Source organism: Carassius gibelio, chromosome B17 (genome assembly GCF_023724105.1).
Source record: "Carassius gibelio isolate Cgi1373 ecotype wild population from Czech Republic chromosome B17, carGib1.2-hapl.c, whole genome shotgun sequence".
Taxonomy (NCBI): domain Eukaryota; kingdom Metazoa; phylum Chordata; class Actinopteri; order Cypriniformes; family Cyprinidae; genus Carassius; species Carassius gibelio.
The window spans coordinates 17775019-17792470 of record NC_068412.1 but is presented as its reverse complement, the minus strand read 5'-3'; the positions used below and the strand labels follow the sequence as shown (position 1 = coordinate 17792470).

General features: G+C 38.9%; 1 protein-coding gene across 6 annotated transcripts in view; it reads left to right on the top strand.

Moving 5' to 3' along the window:
* The window catches only part of LOC127976287 (EH domain-binding protein 1-like), a 122875-nt gene extending 107726 nt beyond the window's left edge, over positions 1 to 15149 (top strand). For all 6 annotated transcript variants that reach the window (XM_052580606.1, XM_052580607.1, XM_052580609.1 and 3 more), the window contains 4 exons: positions 7234 to 7333; positions 8299 to 8372; positions 13546 to 13660; positions 13973 to 15149. In XM_052580606.1, coding sequence (XP_052436566.1) covers positions 7234 to 7333; positions 8299 to 8372; positions 13546 to 13660; positions 13973 to 14063 — 380 coding nt within the window. In that variant the 3' untranslated portion in view covers positions 14064 to 15149. The remainder of the gene's footprint in view (positions 1 to 7233; positions 7334 to 8298; positions 8373 to 13545; positions 13661 to 13972) is intronic.
* The last annotated feature ends 2303 nt before the right edge of the window (positions 15150 to 17452 follow it).

Below are 17452 nucleotides of genomic sequence, written 5' to 3'. Positions count from 1 at the left end.
CCAACCCTCTAACCATTAGGCCACGACTTCCCCAAGGAAAGGAGGAAAGGACCTCTGGCTGCAGGGTTTCACCCTGAAGGTCATATTATAAAATCTGTTTTTATGGTTCAATGGTCCACGCTTGCATTTTAGGGTTAACTTGGTTGGCGAATTTTTTTAAAATTATAATATCTATTCTATAACTAACTTAATTTCCAATAACTTATATGCAATATATATATTTACTTTCAGTGTCTACCCCTTAATATTTATATTTATATTGCCATCCTTATTCTAAATTCACAGGTTTATTCGTTGCATATATTCCAACAAATTACTGTGCATCTAATCATGTCCTGATTTTATATTCAACAAATGTGCATTTGATTGGACTACAGTAATAAACATTTATCAAATATTTTATTATTTCTGTAGCTCAACAACTAGAGAATGATGCAATTGCAAAATCTTGTGTTTCATTCCCAGAACCTCGATCAAATATATACCTTGAAAGCAGTGGAAGATGCTTTGGATATCAAAATGATATCTATCAAATGCATATATGTGAAGACAAAAACTCAAACTGTTTTATCCATTGAGCGTCTTTTCATCTGTTTTCCACCCTTGTGTCATTTTGCATCATTATTTATCACAATGGCTGTTGTGAAGAAAGCTGTAATTGTTGTTTTGTAATGTAAACTGGCTGTCTTGGCTGTTACGCTCATCGTGAAGCTGCGATAGTGGACAGGCGGCCCAGGGATTAAGGAGCAAGAAACGACCAACACTAGCAGATCAGTCTGTGATAATGTTTATTGATTAAAAAGAAGGGGAGAATATAAAACACAGTTTAATAGAGTAGGGAGCTGCGGACAGAGATGGACATATTTGTGATTCACTGTGCTTAACTCAGACAGCCAGCCCTAAATTCATATAGTCTCCACTGTTACTCTCCATGTCAAAAAACGCTTTAAAGTAATAGAACCATAATTGTGGTAGAGTTGCTTAAATATTACATAAAAAAGGAGAATTTGTGTATATGGAGGAAAAAGAAAAAAATCTATTAGCTGCAATTTGTTTGCTTTGCCCCTGCCGAACTCGGCATAAAGTGAGAGGTGTCTGCTATTAGCCGGGGGACTGCAGTGTTTGCAGAGGAGCTGTTTGTGTTAACAGCGCTGAGGGGCGGGTGAGAGACGAGTATTAAGGTACAGCCTATCTTCTGTCAGCCCCTCACTGAACGTTCAAACAATTACATGAAAGGATGTATGATAACGGTGTATGTATAGCCAAGACTTTTCTGTCATTAAGGGCGACTTAAGCGATCCTGTTTTCCTCCTGCGGATCTTCTATCCTCGATGTAAGGCCACTCTGCTTATGAACCCTTCCTCATAAGCAGCAAAGCAAGCAATTGAAGGTCAATAATACTGGTGGCAATTGAAAACCTAGTGACAGGGACAGGAATTAAATGGTAATGCACTTTGGCTGCTCATGTTCCATTAGTGGAAATATGTTGCTTTGTCATCATATGATCATAAGTGATAATGTTTCCTTAAGAGATTTAACATTATTTTTTTAAAATAATTTTTTAGATATTTTAAAGTCATTTGATTTGATTTTAATGTCATGAAATAACCTTTTAAGATTTTAAATATTTCCTATGTTTTTTTTTTGTTTAGTTTTTTTTCAGTGTCTTGGTCACCTAAAGAGGACGATACCCGGATAAATAGCAAACAGGGGAAAAGGTTAGCGGTTAACTAGGTTGGCTTAAACAAGAGAAAATGTGTTCGGTCCATTTTGAAACTAGTGATAGGCGTCTTAAAAGCACAATGGCTGGGGCTTTATCCTGAGATTAGGTATTGTGGTTCAAGCTAAACTACCTTCCATCAGAGCGGCGCAAGGCGAGCACGGCCCTTTCAGCCCACGCTAACAAGACTTCTCCACATTGCAGACACACTCAAAGTAATTAAATCAATCCTTTTGTACTCACCGCTCTCTCCTTCAGTGACAAGTGAAGATCTGATTATTGCCTTCATGCATATTCAGAAAGACTCCCTGACTGGGCCTTAATGAGCTTCCTCTCAGTCGCACAAAACCTTGTCCATCTTGTTCTTTTTCCTCTTCTTATTTATTTTATTTATTTATTATTTTACATTTTATATATATATATATATATATATATATATATATATATATATTTGTCCCTCTCTTTTTCATGCATTTTAACTCCTGACAACAAAGAGGGAAACGGCAGTCAGACGCTCAAAATGAATGAGTGAGGAGAATCAGCCCACTTAAAATAAATAGTAAATGTTCAAAAAGTGACTGAGTGGTAGAGGAGTGGAGATCTTCCCCTTCAAACTCCGATAGACAAATTGGATTACTGGGTATTGGATTAAACAGAAAACGGGTGGATAAGAAATGAGAAGAGCTTGCTGTGATCACAGGGTTTAATATATTTCTTTTCTTTTTCTTTTCTTTATGGCCTCCTCTCTCCACCCCCAGCCGTTTTTTTTTTCTTCAGTAAAGACACCCAGCTCTTAGCAGGACTCAGGATTAATTTGTAATTGTTCTGGTTTCTTAATGCTTTAGAAAGATTGTTATCTAAATCAAATGAAGAGGAATTTTGTAATTAAGCAAAATGCCAAGCAAAACAATCCCCCTGTTGTGGAGGTTTACTTCAGAGTTATTTGGTTTTTATCATTCTGTAAATATCTAAATAAGGTTCTAATTTAAAAAAATAGAAGCTTCAATTCACATGATTAATTTTCTATTCACAGCATTTGGCCTAATTGCGTTGAAAATGAAAAACAATCTTATTTAGGCATTCTGGCCTATATAAGATATATCAGAAATATTGTGTACACTAATGTTTTCCAAATATCAAGGTGCGGTTTTTATAACCGTTGCTAAAGCAACTCAGATATTTAATTTGTATTTTGGAGTCATGTCTGGGGCTATGTGGGGTGTATTTGTAATTTAACAGGTGTGTGTGCGTGTATATAAATAATATATATATATATATATATATATATATATATATATATATATATATATATATATATATATATATAACTTCACATTTGGGTGACTTGTGGTTTGTTTTGTCTGTGTGGGTGCTGTAGCCGTAAATAATCAGTAAATGTTAGCAGGAAAGAGGGGCAGACTGTGAAATGTGTGAGGATATCATTAATGCTATCTGTTTTGAATGCAACAGTGGCTGAGATGACTATCTTAATCTGATTTGGCTATTGAGGCCAGATCACCCCGCCATGGACACAGGCCCTCGGGCCTACCAGACGAGCATGGACCCTCATGCTCGTGTGACGGTATCTCTTGAGTTTTACCTTTCGTCATTCCAAAGTGAATGCTATTGGGAAAGATCAGCCAGGCTAGAGAAGCAGGTTCTATTCATTTTTAGTTAGATTATATTCAGTGCTCGAAAGAAAACAAAATCATGTGGGGGAAAAAAAAGTTAATGAAATGTTGGAGATAAATGATTACAATTGTTAAAAGTTTAAAGTGTTATTTATTCGCAAATTTTAATTATTTGTATTTTACAAATGCCAATTTCGGTGTAATATAGAAGTCTTCTAGTTACATAATGCAGAACGGCACAAAACCATTGTAATATTATATTGTATTACTTTAGTACAGATATATGCACATAAACTGACAGTCACATAAACTACTACTAAATATTGCTTTACAATGATTTGTATCGTAAAAAGAGCTATACAAATAAACTTGAATTGAATATATATATATATATATATATATATATATATATATATATATATATATACATGTATACATACATACATGTATACATACATACATACACAAAAGTGTTTAACCACCAAAGAGATGCAGCCAGACATCCATAGTTCCATGTTTTTGGGTTAAAAATTTAATACATTGAGTATATCTGTGACACTATAGTAGTGTGATAATATTTTAATTTATTTTAAATAGAAAAATATTGTCTGTGTAAACTGTATTGTGGAATTTTTAACTGTGATCTTGAGAATAATTATAACTAAAACTGAACTACTAAGAATAACAAAAACGTTCAGAAAATTAACTAAAACTTAATTCAAATAAAGATGGAAAACAAAAATTAAACATTGAAAATATTAATAAACACCATAATAGTATCTCACTGATACTAAAATAACTCTGATAATTAACATGATCTTAAATCAGATAAATCTAAATTAAATTATGAGTCTGTTTGTTTTCAATTGGTTATTTTTAAAATGTCAAGGCATCAGTTATTTGGGTCGTCCCCATCAAAGGTCATAGTTTAAGTGTTGGCACTGTAGAATGTGTATGGAGGAGTGTGTTTGTGTGCGTGTTATTTGTTTTAGTGTTAAAGCGAGGGCTTCTTTCATGCTGTCAGGGCTCTGTCAGTGCTGAAGCTCAGGCATTGGCCTCTGGGTTGCGGCTGCTAATCCGTCATTCCCTTACAATGTCACACAAGCTTAATATTACCATTTATTATTTGCTTGTTTCATTTGACTGTGCGTCGCTACAATGACCTGTCACTGCACACTTTATCCCTTCCGAGCTGCACTATTTAAAAGTTGACTACAATAATCCAGGCTTGATTCCTAAATCCCGGACCCCCTCTTTTTTCCCCCTCCCTTCTACTCTGCGTCGTCGTCAAATTCAAAATTTCACACATCTGGCAGTGGCAGACATGAGAGCGGCTCCCCTGGTGGAGGGCCGGGGTGTTTTGGTGGGGGTGAGTGACAGGGCCGTCGTCTCACCGGGGGCTGCCGCTGGCTTTGTTGTGGCTAGCGGATTTGTCTCTCTCACATGACCAGCGTCACAGTCACATGGTGCCAAGCAACAGCATGATGGAAAAAAGATCCGAGGCACAAGTTCCCACATCAGACTCATATTGAAGATCTGCCCTTTGTCACCCTCACCTCTTCCTCGTAATGGCTCTGTGCACACACTGTCATACTGCTTGTTTTTTAAATGGATCCAGTCCTGGCTTCTGATTGGTCACTACGGCATTCTAGTTGTGCTCAAATCCACAATATATTAGCACCTATGACATTCGCCGTTTCATTTCACTCTACCCATTGTTTTTATTGAATAGTAACTTTATCGTCCAGTCAAAAGATGCCCATTAATAATGTTTTAAAAGCAATAAAAACAATTGCTATAATCAAATATAGTCATGACTAAAGAAATTACAAGTACTCTGCTGCACTATATAATCTAATTTGACATTATAATATGACTGGAAATATTACGTATAATTGTCTTTGTGTTTGACTGTTATCCGAAGGTTAAATGCAAATCAAGGGCATCCAAGATCACGCATACGCACATTTTTATATAATGGTGTGACACTGTAATTCTCATCTTGAGATCTACAAAAGTTGATCTTTAAGTCCTCACATTTGTAAAAAGCATGTGCGAGCGTGTTTATGTACAGATGCTAATTCTGTTGTTGATGCTGTCAGGAACAGACAGGTATCACAGGGACATAGAGTAGGTGATGTGATTACATAAGCTTAAAGGATCTTTCATCTTTTCTCCTCTTTCATCCCTCTTCAAAGACATAATTAGTGTCACAAAAATGCTCAGAAAACCGACATCGGAGTCATTCTTCCTGAACCCACTTAACTGGTTTACCCCACGGCCCAAAGTACCAAACTCTATAGTGTCTGCTTTCCTTTGAGACTTTCTGGGGGCAAATCAAATTTTGAATTGGGATGGCGTCATTTGGTCAGACAAATCCAACAAAATGTGAAATCTTGTCTCTCGTGACATAATTAACGTTCTGCCATGAAACTACTAAAGCTAAAACAAGTGTTTGGGGTGGGTACGAATTTTTATGTTTCTGAAAGAAGTTTCTTATGCTCATCATGGCTGCTTTTATTTGATCAAAATTACAGTACAAAAACTAATGTTGTCAAATAGGTTTACCATTTAAAATAACTGGTTTGTAATTAAATATGTTTTAAAATGTATGAATTATTTGCTGTAATAAAGCCGTTACTAGTGTTCTCCATTTCACATGATACTTCAGAAGTCATACTTATAAGGTAGTTTGGTGCTCAAGCAGCATTTTTTATTATTAATGTGGTTTTTGTGGAAACCATGATACATACTTGGAATATAAAGTTCAAAAGAAGAGCATTTATTTGAAATAGATTTTTTGTAACATAAGTTTTTGCTGTCAGTTTATTTCATCCCTGCTGTATTTCTTAAAAAACAAATAAAACATTGCATGTACATTGCACTCCAGATGTTCAGTTACATTCACTCATGAGTCATTGAATTTTAATAGCTCATTTTTACCATGAGAATTATAAGAGTAATTGAGTTTCTTAACTGTCACGCATCCGGCCTTTGAGCATGGGCGGGCCCCCACCTGTTGTTTCCGACTATGTAAGTTTGGCATCCGTACATGTAGGCCTCGGGCACAGGACATGTGCTTTTGGATGTACATCGGATCTGAAGCTCTGAGGCTTCACAAAGAACCAGAGCTGAGGCTTTAATCCCAGTCAGCGGAGGAAAGTAACCAGCCTGCGTTAATCCTGCTCTAATCCAGAGCCATCTCTGTTTTACTGACAATGGCAGTTCCTTGTGAATGGTGTCTAATATGTAGGTAGTGAACACACATCTGGATGGCTTCCTAACGTGCGTGTCAGTCTGCGCTGTTGAGAAAAGCCTGTCAGATAATCTCATTTGATGCACTTTATACTCGTTGGAGGTGTGAGAAAAGTGCTAAACTTATCTGTGCCAGAGAAAGTCGGTCAAAAGTCTGTGTGTGTGTTTCTCTCTGTAAAGGTGTCGGTTTAAAGAACAGGTGAGACTTTAGTGATTTAATAGTTTTATTGAGGTTTGAAATGGAGATTTGCTGTAACTAGCAGGAATTTGTCTTATTGTCTAGTTATTGGTTAAGTGTTTGAAGATAATATTTTGAATGTCAGTAATTCGTGGGAATTTTTTACAAAAATAATTAATTTAATCTTATGATTTCTAACCAGAGTTTACAAACCAGAATGAAAGGATAAAATGTTAATTTCTGTATTTTTTTTAAATATATTTTATTTTAAAATAATTAACTTTTTTTTTTTTAAAGATATGTGTTTTATTTTATTTCCACCCACTGGGGGACCCCAGGCCTAGTTATAAAACCCCCTGCACCACAGCAATGATTTTTAATATGGCAATAACATTATAATAAGGTTTTACATGCTCAGGTTTTTTATGTATGTGTATGTGTGTCTCCAGGCAATAATAAAGAAGAGGAAGAGTCCATGATGCAGGAATGGTTTACGTTGGTCAACAAGAAGAATGCTCTGATTCGCCGACAGAACCAGCTCTCTCTGCTGTGAGTTCATGTTTACCCTTTCTCTCTTTCTCCATCCCTTACCAATGGAAGCGGTGGTCTCTGAGCACACACACCTATAATATGTTGAGACCCACACTTGAAATGATTTTCCCAGGAGACCTGAGCCCAGTCAGAAGGTCGGGCCCCTCATTCACTTCCACCCCTCCCCCGGTGGCCCTCCACGGTAAAGCAGACAAAACGGCATATCAGAACGGACGCGTCTGCAATAATGTGATTTCAAAGACTGTATTATTCCAGCCATTATGAGAATTGGATCGACCAAAAAAAAAAAAAAATGACTTCATTCACCTAGAAGATGAAGTCATTATGACAATAACCCACATATTTACCCTCTTTTTTAACTACTTTCTACAGTTATTTCTTGCCTCAAAAGATGATAATGTTCATTTTTTAAACCTTTCATCCTTTTCTTTAAAAGTGAGAGTGAGACGTACAGAAATCTGGGCGGCTGTTCATTTTGCATAAAGAGCAAGAGAGAGAGAAGAAGAAGAAAGAGACAGAGTTTCAGAGCTCTCACAAATGACAGATTGAAGTATTCTAATCACATTATATCACTGGAAAAGGGCTTTTTAAGTGCTCAATTAAAAGGGCCTTGATAATTTCTCTTTCTTTCATTTCTTTTTAGTCACCGAACAGGCTGTGAAGGACAAATTCTATTAGGGACAGAGTTAGCTCATTTCCAATACATTTGAAAGTGGCCAAATTTAATTTGCCGTGTGATACTCCAACCACCCGCCCAAGCCCGTCCCCCCCCCCCACCCACCACTGCCATTTCGCCGCTCTCGGCCCCCTCTGTTCCTGTTTGTGTATCGCTTATTTGCAGTAGATTAATGTGAGGTAGGGAAGGTGTTGGCGAGTTCACGAATCAATGTTTATTAAAGGTTTCTTTAAGTGTTTAATGATTTAGTAATTAACATATTGATGAACTTTTACAACTTGCCCAGGGAGAAGGAACACGATCTGGAGAGACGCTTTGAGCTGCTGAACCGAGAATTAAGGGCAATGCTGGCGATTGAAGGTAAGAGGGACTGAAAGAGGGATTTGGGGTTGAATTTGAGAGGCGCTCTGTAAAAGACAAAGATCCTCTCCTGCTTAATTAAACCTGCTCTTTGACACCTCAGACGTGGCTCCGCCCACCCAGCCCTGATTTGATAACACTGCCAATTCTTTAGCTCCTTTTATTAATGTAGATCTTACATATTCACCCTTGGATTTGGACACAATATATATGATGTACTCTCAAAACCACAGGTATTAAAGCCATAGTGCAGATGTCACTTCCACGTCAATATTAAATCTCTGTGATGTGCCTCGGGGCATCAAAGTACGCACTCATGTTTATAAGCTTTTTGAGTGCGTGTTATACAGACTGGTAAGGTAAGTCAAAAAAATAAAGCCTATTGTGTGGTATCAAAGTTGTCTGGTTAAGTTTAATCCCTTTGACTGTGTCCTCTCTCGCAAAATGAACCTTTTGCAATCAATGCAAATTGATTTTACAATTCGATGGTGACCCTCTCACCCCTTGGCTAGCCATGGTAATTTCTTTCTGCACCTGATAAGCTAGCTGATCCATCATAAATCAATTCTAATTAGCTTGGAGAGGTTGACAGTGGACATGAATAGCCAAGCAGAGAGCATATCCGTATTGTGACGCTCCCCGTATTCGCCAACACGCTTTCTCACCTCCAGGGCTTCGCCGAGGCAGATCAACACGCTTCATCTCAATATTTTGACATGCTTCTGTCTTGTTTCTGAAAGATTCCTCCACGCTCAGAGCTGGCGTGATACTGAATGCTAAATGCTGAGCCCGATAGCTGGAATTTAAGCTAATAACGTTCAGATGTTGAAGTGCCTCAGCCTTGTGTCCACTTATCAGTGAACATGGAGTGAGTTCCAAATATTGGTCTGGGTGTGCAAGGGTGACCGGGTCCATCCACAGCAGTGGTAATTCAGTCTCTGCTGCTTGTAACAACCCTATCAGTCCACACACTGCTACCTGTTGAATTATCACTCCAGTTATTTTCTCTCTCTCTCACTTTATCTGCCTTGCTCTCTCTTTCTCTCTCTCTCTCTCTCTCTTCCATGAGGCTCAGCACTTGGCATTCAGAGTCAGGGTGTTTCTGAAGCGAGTCAGAGATAGTTCTGAGCTGCTGGTGAGGAGGTTCGTGCATCAGTTTCTTATTTGGAGCCCCGACGGGCTTTCGCGCCCAGCCAATGCAGACAGGTAATTGCTGATTTGCTTGGTCAGCTGATGACATTGGAAGTGTAGCGGCTGAGGCGTTCAGACGGGCACACACACACACACACACACACTTTCTCTCGTATCAGCGCACACTCTCTCGCTGATACAGAAAAATACTCACCCTCCTCGACCCCACGACTGTGCAGAGGAGAATCTACAGTCAGTGTGACCTGGAGATGAGTAATACTTATTTCCAATAAATATTAATACTGTAGATATCATTACTCACTGACTTAAATTCGGGTACACTTGTTGCCTGTTGCATTACACACTATTAAATCTGAAGCCTGTTGACACCAGAAAGGGAAAGGAAATATTTCAGAAATTTTAAAGGCAGGTTGAAAAGACGGGAAGGATTTGGTTAAAGGTGTAGAGCAGACAGGGTGAGTGTTAATGTCAGCTAAACGATAACCCCTTCAGTCTGTGCTCCGCTGTGGGGAGGCAAAGAAAAGTGGCAAGGCCTTCCACAATATGCCATGACTCCTATTTCTCTGCCTCTAAATTGATCCTTTTTGCCCTTTTTATCTGCCTGCCATGCACACACGCTTTCTCTCAAATTCGTCTTTTTTCCCCTCCCCTCTCCCCATTTCTTTCTTTCCTCAAATGCGGTGCACTCCGGGGCGTTATATTTGAAAGTGGACGTGCCTTTTTGCCGAGGGATTTCTGCATAGGTCCCCCAGTTTTGTTGTTACGGTTTTATATGATAAGCTTTTTTATATGTTTAAAATCAATATGTAATCCTGTGCAAGGGCTTATCCCCCTACAACCCCATTTGTAAATCTATTTGAGCTTTGTTACATGTCTGGGTTGCCGTATTCCTCGGATTGATTGGGTGCAGTGTGAGAATCCTATCAAATGGCCGGCTTTGATGATGTTGCAAACTCTTTCAAGATTGCTAGTTGACTGGAACTGGAGATAAGGCGAGATGACACTTCCTCATTCTACACTATTCACTCGAATCTGTGTTCATTTCCATTTAGCCATTGCTTTCTGCATTTGACTCTGTGTCCACTTTTATATAACTGCACCTAATAGAGGTTTGTATTTGTGTAGTCGGCTGTGTTTATCCTCGTGCATTTAGAAATGGAATCTTTCAGAATCTTTTCTTTTTTTTTTTAACCAATTTGTTTTAATTTAAGTGATAATATTCTTTAGTAGGCAGTAATGTCCTGTTAAATTTTACTGAACTGATTTACAGGTTGTCTTCAGCATTTTAACCTTTTTTTTTCCTATTCACAAAACCCGAATTAGTTACATCACTCATATGCATGCACAAAAACACAAGATGCAGATTAGTGATTCAAATGTTTATTCAAAGACATTGTGTATTTGGTTTGTCACTTTATTTGTATCTGATAAAGCAGATGGGAGATGGAATAGCGTGGTAAGAATCCTGGGACTGTTGTCCCGTCATCCTCCTTGTCATGGTTTTCCATGTTGGTCTTTGTCTCATTCCCAGCTGGCTTCTTTCCAGCTCCATCTTACGCCGGAGCTCCCAGACTGCCCAGCACTTGCCCAAATCTGCTGTAATAAGATAATGCATTTTTCCCTGGATCCTCCAACACTACTTATTTCCTCTCATTTCCTCCTAAAAAAGTTCTAACCCCCCAAAAAATACCTCCATTCTGTCCAAAAGTTTGCTTCACGTGTCCGTTCACTAATGCAAGTAGAGCGTGTGTGTGAAGTTTGTGTTTAGTGATCTTTCAGCAGAACTCTCAGAAGAAGCTCTGTGCCTCCTGAAGCTGCCGAGCAGGTTGCGCTCTTGAATAAATTTTGCTGTTGGAGGAGGGTCATGGGGATTTGAACCAGCGCATTCTTCTGTGGGTTGTGAGTGCTCACATGGTTACCATTGGTGTGCATTGTTAGGGTTATCTGAATAAGCACCAGCCATGTGAGTTTTAACGTGATTGCCCAGGGCGATGAGAGAGAGAGAAAGAGGGGAGTAATCCAAAAAGGATTGAACCCCAACCCCCACCACCACCACCTCCTCCTCCAAATAGTCTTCAACCATCTCTTCTTCGAAAGAGGTTAAAAAGGAGAAGGAGGCAGCAGCTTCTGTTCGTGTTTTTTGGCGAGTCACCATCACTCGTTTACTCTGCCGTGTCCCTCTGCGTCCATATTCATTGTTTACCTTCTTAATGAGGGGGGCGGTGCCGCTCCCGCTTGATTGACAGCTGCATGCGGCCTCTGCCGGAGGTGCAGGGGAGGATCTGTGGCTTTTTGGCTGAGAATGCTGAAGGGGAACAGGAGGAGGAGGTAAAGAGTCGAGGGGCTTTTTCTCTCTCTCTACCTCTTTGGGACATGCAAGAGAAGTTTTTGTTGGTGGTAGCCTTCCCTCCAGGCAGGTCTTTGTGAAGTAGGCATTGTCGTTTTTGACGGAGGGGTAGCAGAAACGACAGAGCGAATTAAAGAGGAGGGTCGTGAAAGACAGAGAACATATGGAGAGCAATGCAGCATAAACAGTCCGGCCTGTAGGATGTTAAATGCAGTCAGCACTCTTGGGAGCACAGGCAACGACCGGCCCGTGTTGAATTGCTAGCTTAACAGAAATTTCAACTCCATATTTGTTTGTTTTTCACTAAATTGCTTTTTAAAGAACAACATCCCCCTTTTTCGTTTTCCTTCCTGCAGCTTTTGTTCAAATTCTGCAAACTCGTTAAAGCGGAGACAAATCCTCTCAAATATTTAGCGTTAGCTTCTCTGAAGCCTAATGTCAGAACACCAAAGACTTTCATTTAGCTGCTAGAGGCCAAATAACTTTCAAATATTGAAACTGTGTTCATTTTGCCACTGCGCTTCACTTCAAAGGCACAGAGGTTAAACGGGAGCAAGGAGCAGGCCTTTTGGGACCAACGGCGCTCTCAGCAACACACTGCAATTTCACACAACCGCAGCAGAAATATTATTTTTTTAATGAAGTATAATTATTTTAAGTATAGAATTTTTAGAAGGTTGAATGTGCAGTTGTCTTTTTTTTTGGTCTCTCTATAGCAAGAGCATTTGATTTTTGTGTGCGTTTTTGTGAGTCTGTGTGCATGAGGGAGCACTAATAAAGCAGTGTAAAGACACTAATACAGTCTGTTCTTACAGCGGGCTGAAGAATAGGCCCGGTAAGATAACTTCCCCTTGGCTGTGAGCACGGCCCTAATCTGCACTGGTATCAGTAAGGCCTGATCTCGTCTGCCTGGCTGATATTTCAGACCTGTTGTTGGCAGTGGGACAGGAGTGGGTCACCTCATAGAGACCTTCCCTATAATGTCATTTGTTTTCAAAAGTCAAATATGGAATAAAACATTTAAGTGCTTTTTCCAGATTACAGAACTCTGTGTTAAAGTATTAAAAATCTAAATTCTGTTGTATGTATGGACAGATTTTTTGCAACTGGGTCTTAGAAATGGCGTCAGTGCGTCTCTTTGGGAGTTGTTTTGAGGTGTCTGAAGGCAGTTGGTGTACTCAATGTACGGTCCTTATCAGATCCTTTCTGTCTGAATTCCACCGTGTGGCTGCTCTCCGTACGGGGACCTGTGGGCGCCCTGGTACAACTTCACAAGAATTCAACAACAGGACAGATACATTTTCTGAATATTTTATCACAGGACAGTTATATCTTTCTCACTAAAAGCCAGTATATGACTTTGTCTTTTTAAAAGGATAATTCAACCAAAAATGACATTCTGACATCATTTCCACACCCTCATATCATTTCCAAACCCATATGACTTTGTTTCCTCTGTGGAACACTAACTTTTGAAATGTATTGGTGTCTAAAACAAATTTGGAGCCTAAAGACTTTCATTGTATGAACAGATATATTTCAAATTTCGTTTTTGGATGAACTATCCCCTAAAGTCTTGTTTCCTGGGTTATGTTGGAAGGTGCTGTAAGGTGATTAATGGTCAGTCTCAGCTTTTTCTCTAACTTTCTTCCATGTTTCCTTTCCACGTTCTAGACTGGCAGAAGACAGAGGCGCAGAAGCGCCGAGAGCAGCTGCTGCTGGATGAGCTGGTCATACTGGTCAACAAACGTGATGCACTGGTCCGAGACCTAGACGCCCAGGAGAAAGAGTAAGTCCTCCAGCTGCAAGGCATTGTGGGATTGTCGATGCCAGGATTAGTCCTCCAGGCTCTATAGCGTGGTTCAGAGAGGGTTTTAAAGGCCAAAGTTTGCAGTCACCGGTGTTCTCTTTGCCTCAAAGTGTGTTAGGTGTTTTGTGGCGGGGATGGAGTCAGGCAGAGAGGCCTTGTGAATATTTCAAGAGCTAAAATGACTCTGAAGTACAGGTCATAGGTGGTGGATGTGCAGGTGGCATTCTCCTGTGTCCCCGTCTGTGACCTTTGATCCTGTGTGTGTGTGTGTGTGTGTGTGTGTGTCGGCAGGGCTGAGGAGGAAGACGAGCACCTGGAGAGAACCCTGGAACAAAACAAAGGCAAGATGGCAAAGAAAGAGGAGAAGTGCGTTCTTCAGTGACGGTCATTTCCCAGGCAAAAGAAAAGGAGCAAGATGACATATACACTACAAAATCTGGAAATGTATTTGTGTCTTAGAGACCACAGCATACACCTTATTATTGTTGTTTTAAATCTTCATATGTAGATCTTTTTGCTATCACTAAGGGCTTAAGAACCGCTGAATGCCCAGAGATGCATCCTGTTTTATTAATACCTGAGATTTGTTATTTCACATACACAAATACAAAACCTGTATTATTATTATTATTATTATTATTATTATTATTATTATAAGGTTTGGTTTGTTGGATTTCACAAACAAGGTACTTAAGGAACTAATATTTGAGGAGATGCAAAGCTGTACAATTTCCAAAACTTTGACTAAATGGTTAATGCATTATAATACAGATTAATCTGAACACTGAGGCATTCAAAGCCTTCCCAATGTGTTTCTCTTTCTTACAGGAAATTATTACTCAAAGTTTCGGTACACACTTTTAACCTGGGACATGTTTTGTTTGTGAATAGGATTGGGTTTCAAAATCATATCACATTTCAGTTTTAAGAAAATCTGTCAACATGTTCTTCTCTAACAAGAGCTGAAATGTTTTAATTACTCAACTTTCTAAGTGTAGAATATTTGAGATGGGGGACTTGTTGCGTTTAAAAATATATTTCGTGTTTTTTTATGTTTAATATGTTTACTAAAGATTTTAGAGCTTGCTTTAGTGAGAGAAAAGTAAAATACTGCGAGTGCATATAAAAAATAAATAAACGGTCATGTTGTACATTTCATTTTGCTGCTGGAGGCTTAAAAAATCTTGAAAAAAACTACTTTATTTTCAGAAGCAGTAACGATCAGTGTAATTTATTACTGTTTGCTTTTATTACTGTTTGACACGTTTTTAAAGTAACCATCTTCACATTCCTGTACATTTGCTCAAGGACTTTAATATTTATTGTATAGTTAGAAGGGAGGCTTTTCTTGTCCGCATATTTCAGTTCCACGTCTTTATTGTATGAGCATCACCGGTTTATTTATTCCATTGTACTATAAATATCACTGCTCAATAAAATCCAAATGATTTCATACTCGAATCAAACAGTTCGTGTGTTTTTGGGTGTTACTAATGGATTTGGCCTTGTGTTCCTACTGCAAATGTTGTGTGCCATTTTTCCTTTTTTTTTTTTTTTTCTTTTTTTTTTTTTTAGCTGATACTGAATTAACTTAGAATTATTTTTTTATACATTTATTTCATTACGTAGTTTATGCAGTTCTGTTCGTTGTTTATTTATATAGATTTTTCCCCCTGTCATTATTACATAAATATTCCAATCTTTATTATTTTGGCCTACTGATTTAATAATCACTTGAACTGATGTTTTTCTTAAGTTCTGATTGGACTGACGTTTCAAACAATAGTTTCTTTTAATAAAACCTTATGAAGTCGCACTATGACGTATCACTACAGATTTCCTATTCTTCCTTTTTCTATTTTTTTTTTTTTTTTCATTTAATTAAACGATTCACAGGCACTCAAGAGGGAGTGCGAAAAATTCCCTTGCGCTTTACGGTTATTTCTAAATGAATGTTTGCGTTTTGTTTTGTTTGAGGTCGTTCCTCGGAGGCAGATTAAGGCAGAATCACTTCGTCCAGAGCATCTGTTTTCCCTCAGACACTTCACTCTCAGCCAAACAGCCATCACCACAGCCTCGCATCCTCCGTTTAACGAGCAAAATAACTTTTGACAGCTGACGTCCTCCCTTAGTCCTTCTAATACTTTCACGTTAATTTGCTGATGGCTGGGTCCGAGTGCAGCCTACCTCCGTTTCTCCCAGGCGTTTTGTTTTTATTATTTTGCAGTTATCACAGATGACTGTAATCTTCTGAATAGGAAACACTTATTGGCGCTCACAAACCATTTCACATCGGCGGAAAGGACGTTTGTTTGTTGCCTTAACTAATCGGAGAGTTTAAGCCTGCGAGTCGCTTCAAAAGCATGTCATAATTTTATGCATTAGACCTGTGGCGAGGTCCGTGTAATCCCGATGAGACGGTAGCGTGGTGTTCATATCTAAATGACCGCTTTGAACTGTTTTGCAGTCCATTCAGATGCCTAATTTAATACAAGATGTGTTTCTATACATCTGATTTTTTTTGGGATGGAATTTAAATATTTTACTTTTGGAATAGGCTAAAGAAACTTTTTTTTTTTTTATGATTGCACTTCTTACAAATAGGCATATCTGTTCAAGGCGCTTAAACTTTTTGTATAAATTAATAAATAGGCTTATATAAATTATATTTCATGATGAATAGGCCTATATGTCATGAATTTGTGCTTTCTTATAGCTATAATGTTCTGTTTCAGCTACGCAACTATCAGAAAGTTTAGGCTAGATAGCCTACCTCTGGCATGTTCTCTGCATTTCACACACACAGATATAAAGATTGAATAAAAATTAAACATGTCCTCTGGGTCGTTCACAAATTCACATGCAGTGGCTTTGTCAAAATGCACAATTAATTATCTTACCTGATTGTTGTCCGTTTTGCCAACTATTGTTTTTAGGCTCAAAACAACACTGTGTTTAGTGGAAGAAAGAAAAAAAAAACGTTTTGAAAAATCTTTTAAAAGTATATATTCTTATAGAGGCAAAAAAAGAGCTCTCCAAAACGGCGTAGCGAGACGTAGAGAGCATCTCCGCGCGCGTCCCAGAGCGCGTTCTGTGGATCCAGCTGCTTTGAAGTCCACGGCCCGACTTCAGGTGTTGAGCTGTTGGACTTCACGAAGCCCCTCAACCGCCGAAAATACTTTCCTCGTCCTAAAATACACCGGGGGAATCGGTACCGAGCCTTCTGTACGAGCTTCAATATCGTATTTTATGCATCATCGTTTTAATAAGGACCGACAACATCGCCGACCCTCTCCCATCCTGCCGGCTAAAGAAACCAAACTTTTCCCCCTCCTCTTCTCGCCTCCTCTAATCCCGAGATTTACGAGCTCAGCATTTAGAAAATTCGACTGCAATTTGGGATTAGACAAAATACTCTTATTACAAAAGCTTCTTGAAACCTGATAACTTGATACTTGTTCTTGGTTTATCACGAGGTCTTAGCAACATCAGGGCTGAGAGAATAAATTAACAAACGTACAAAAATGCAGGAATTGTATATTTCTATTGTGTGCGTGTTTGAGGATCACATTTTATTGTTGTTATTATCCGTGGAGATAGTTTAAGGCCAGGTGGAATCTACCGTTTCGGGGGGCCTGGGGCCAACACTTGAGCTTTGAACACGCAGTATAAACATTTAATTTGCGCATTCCCTGTCACCCTTCTTCTAAGCAGTATCCAGTAACTTTCCCTTTAGTTTTACCGCGTCTATTGACGGCTTACAGCAGCATC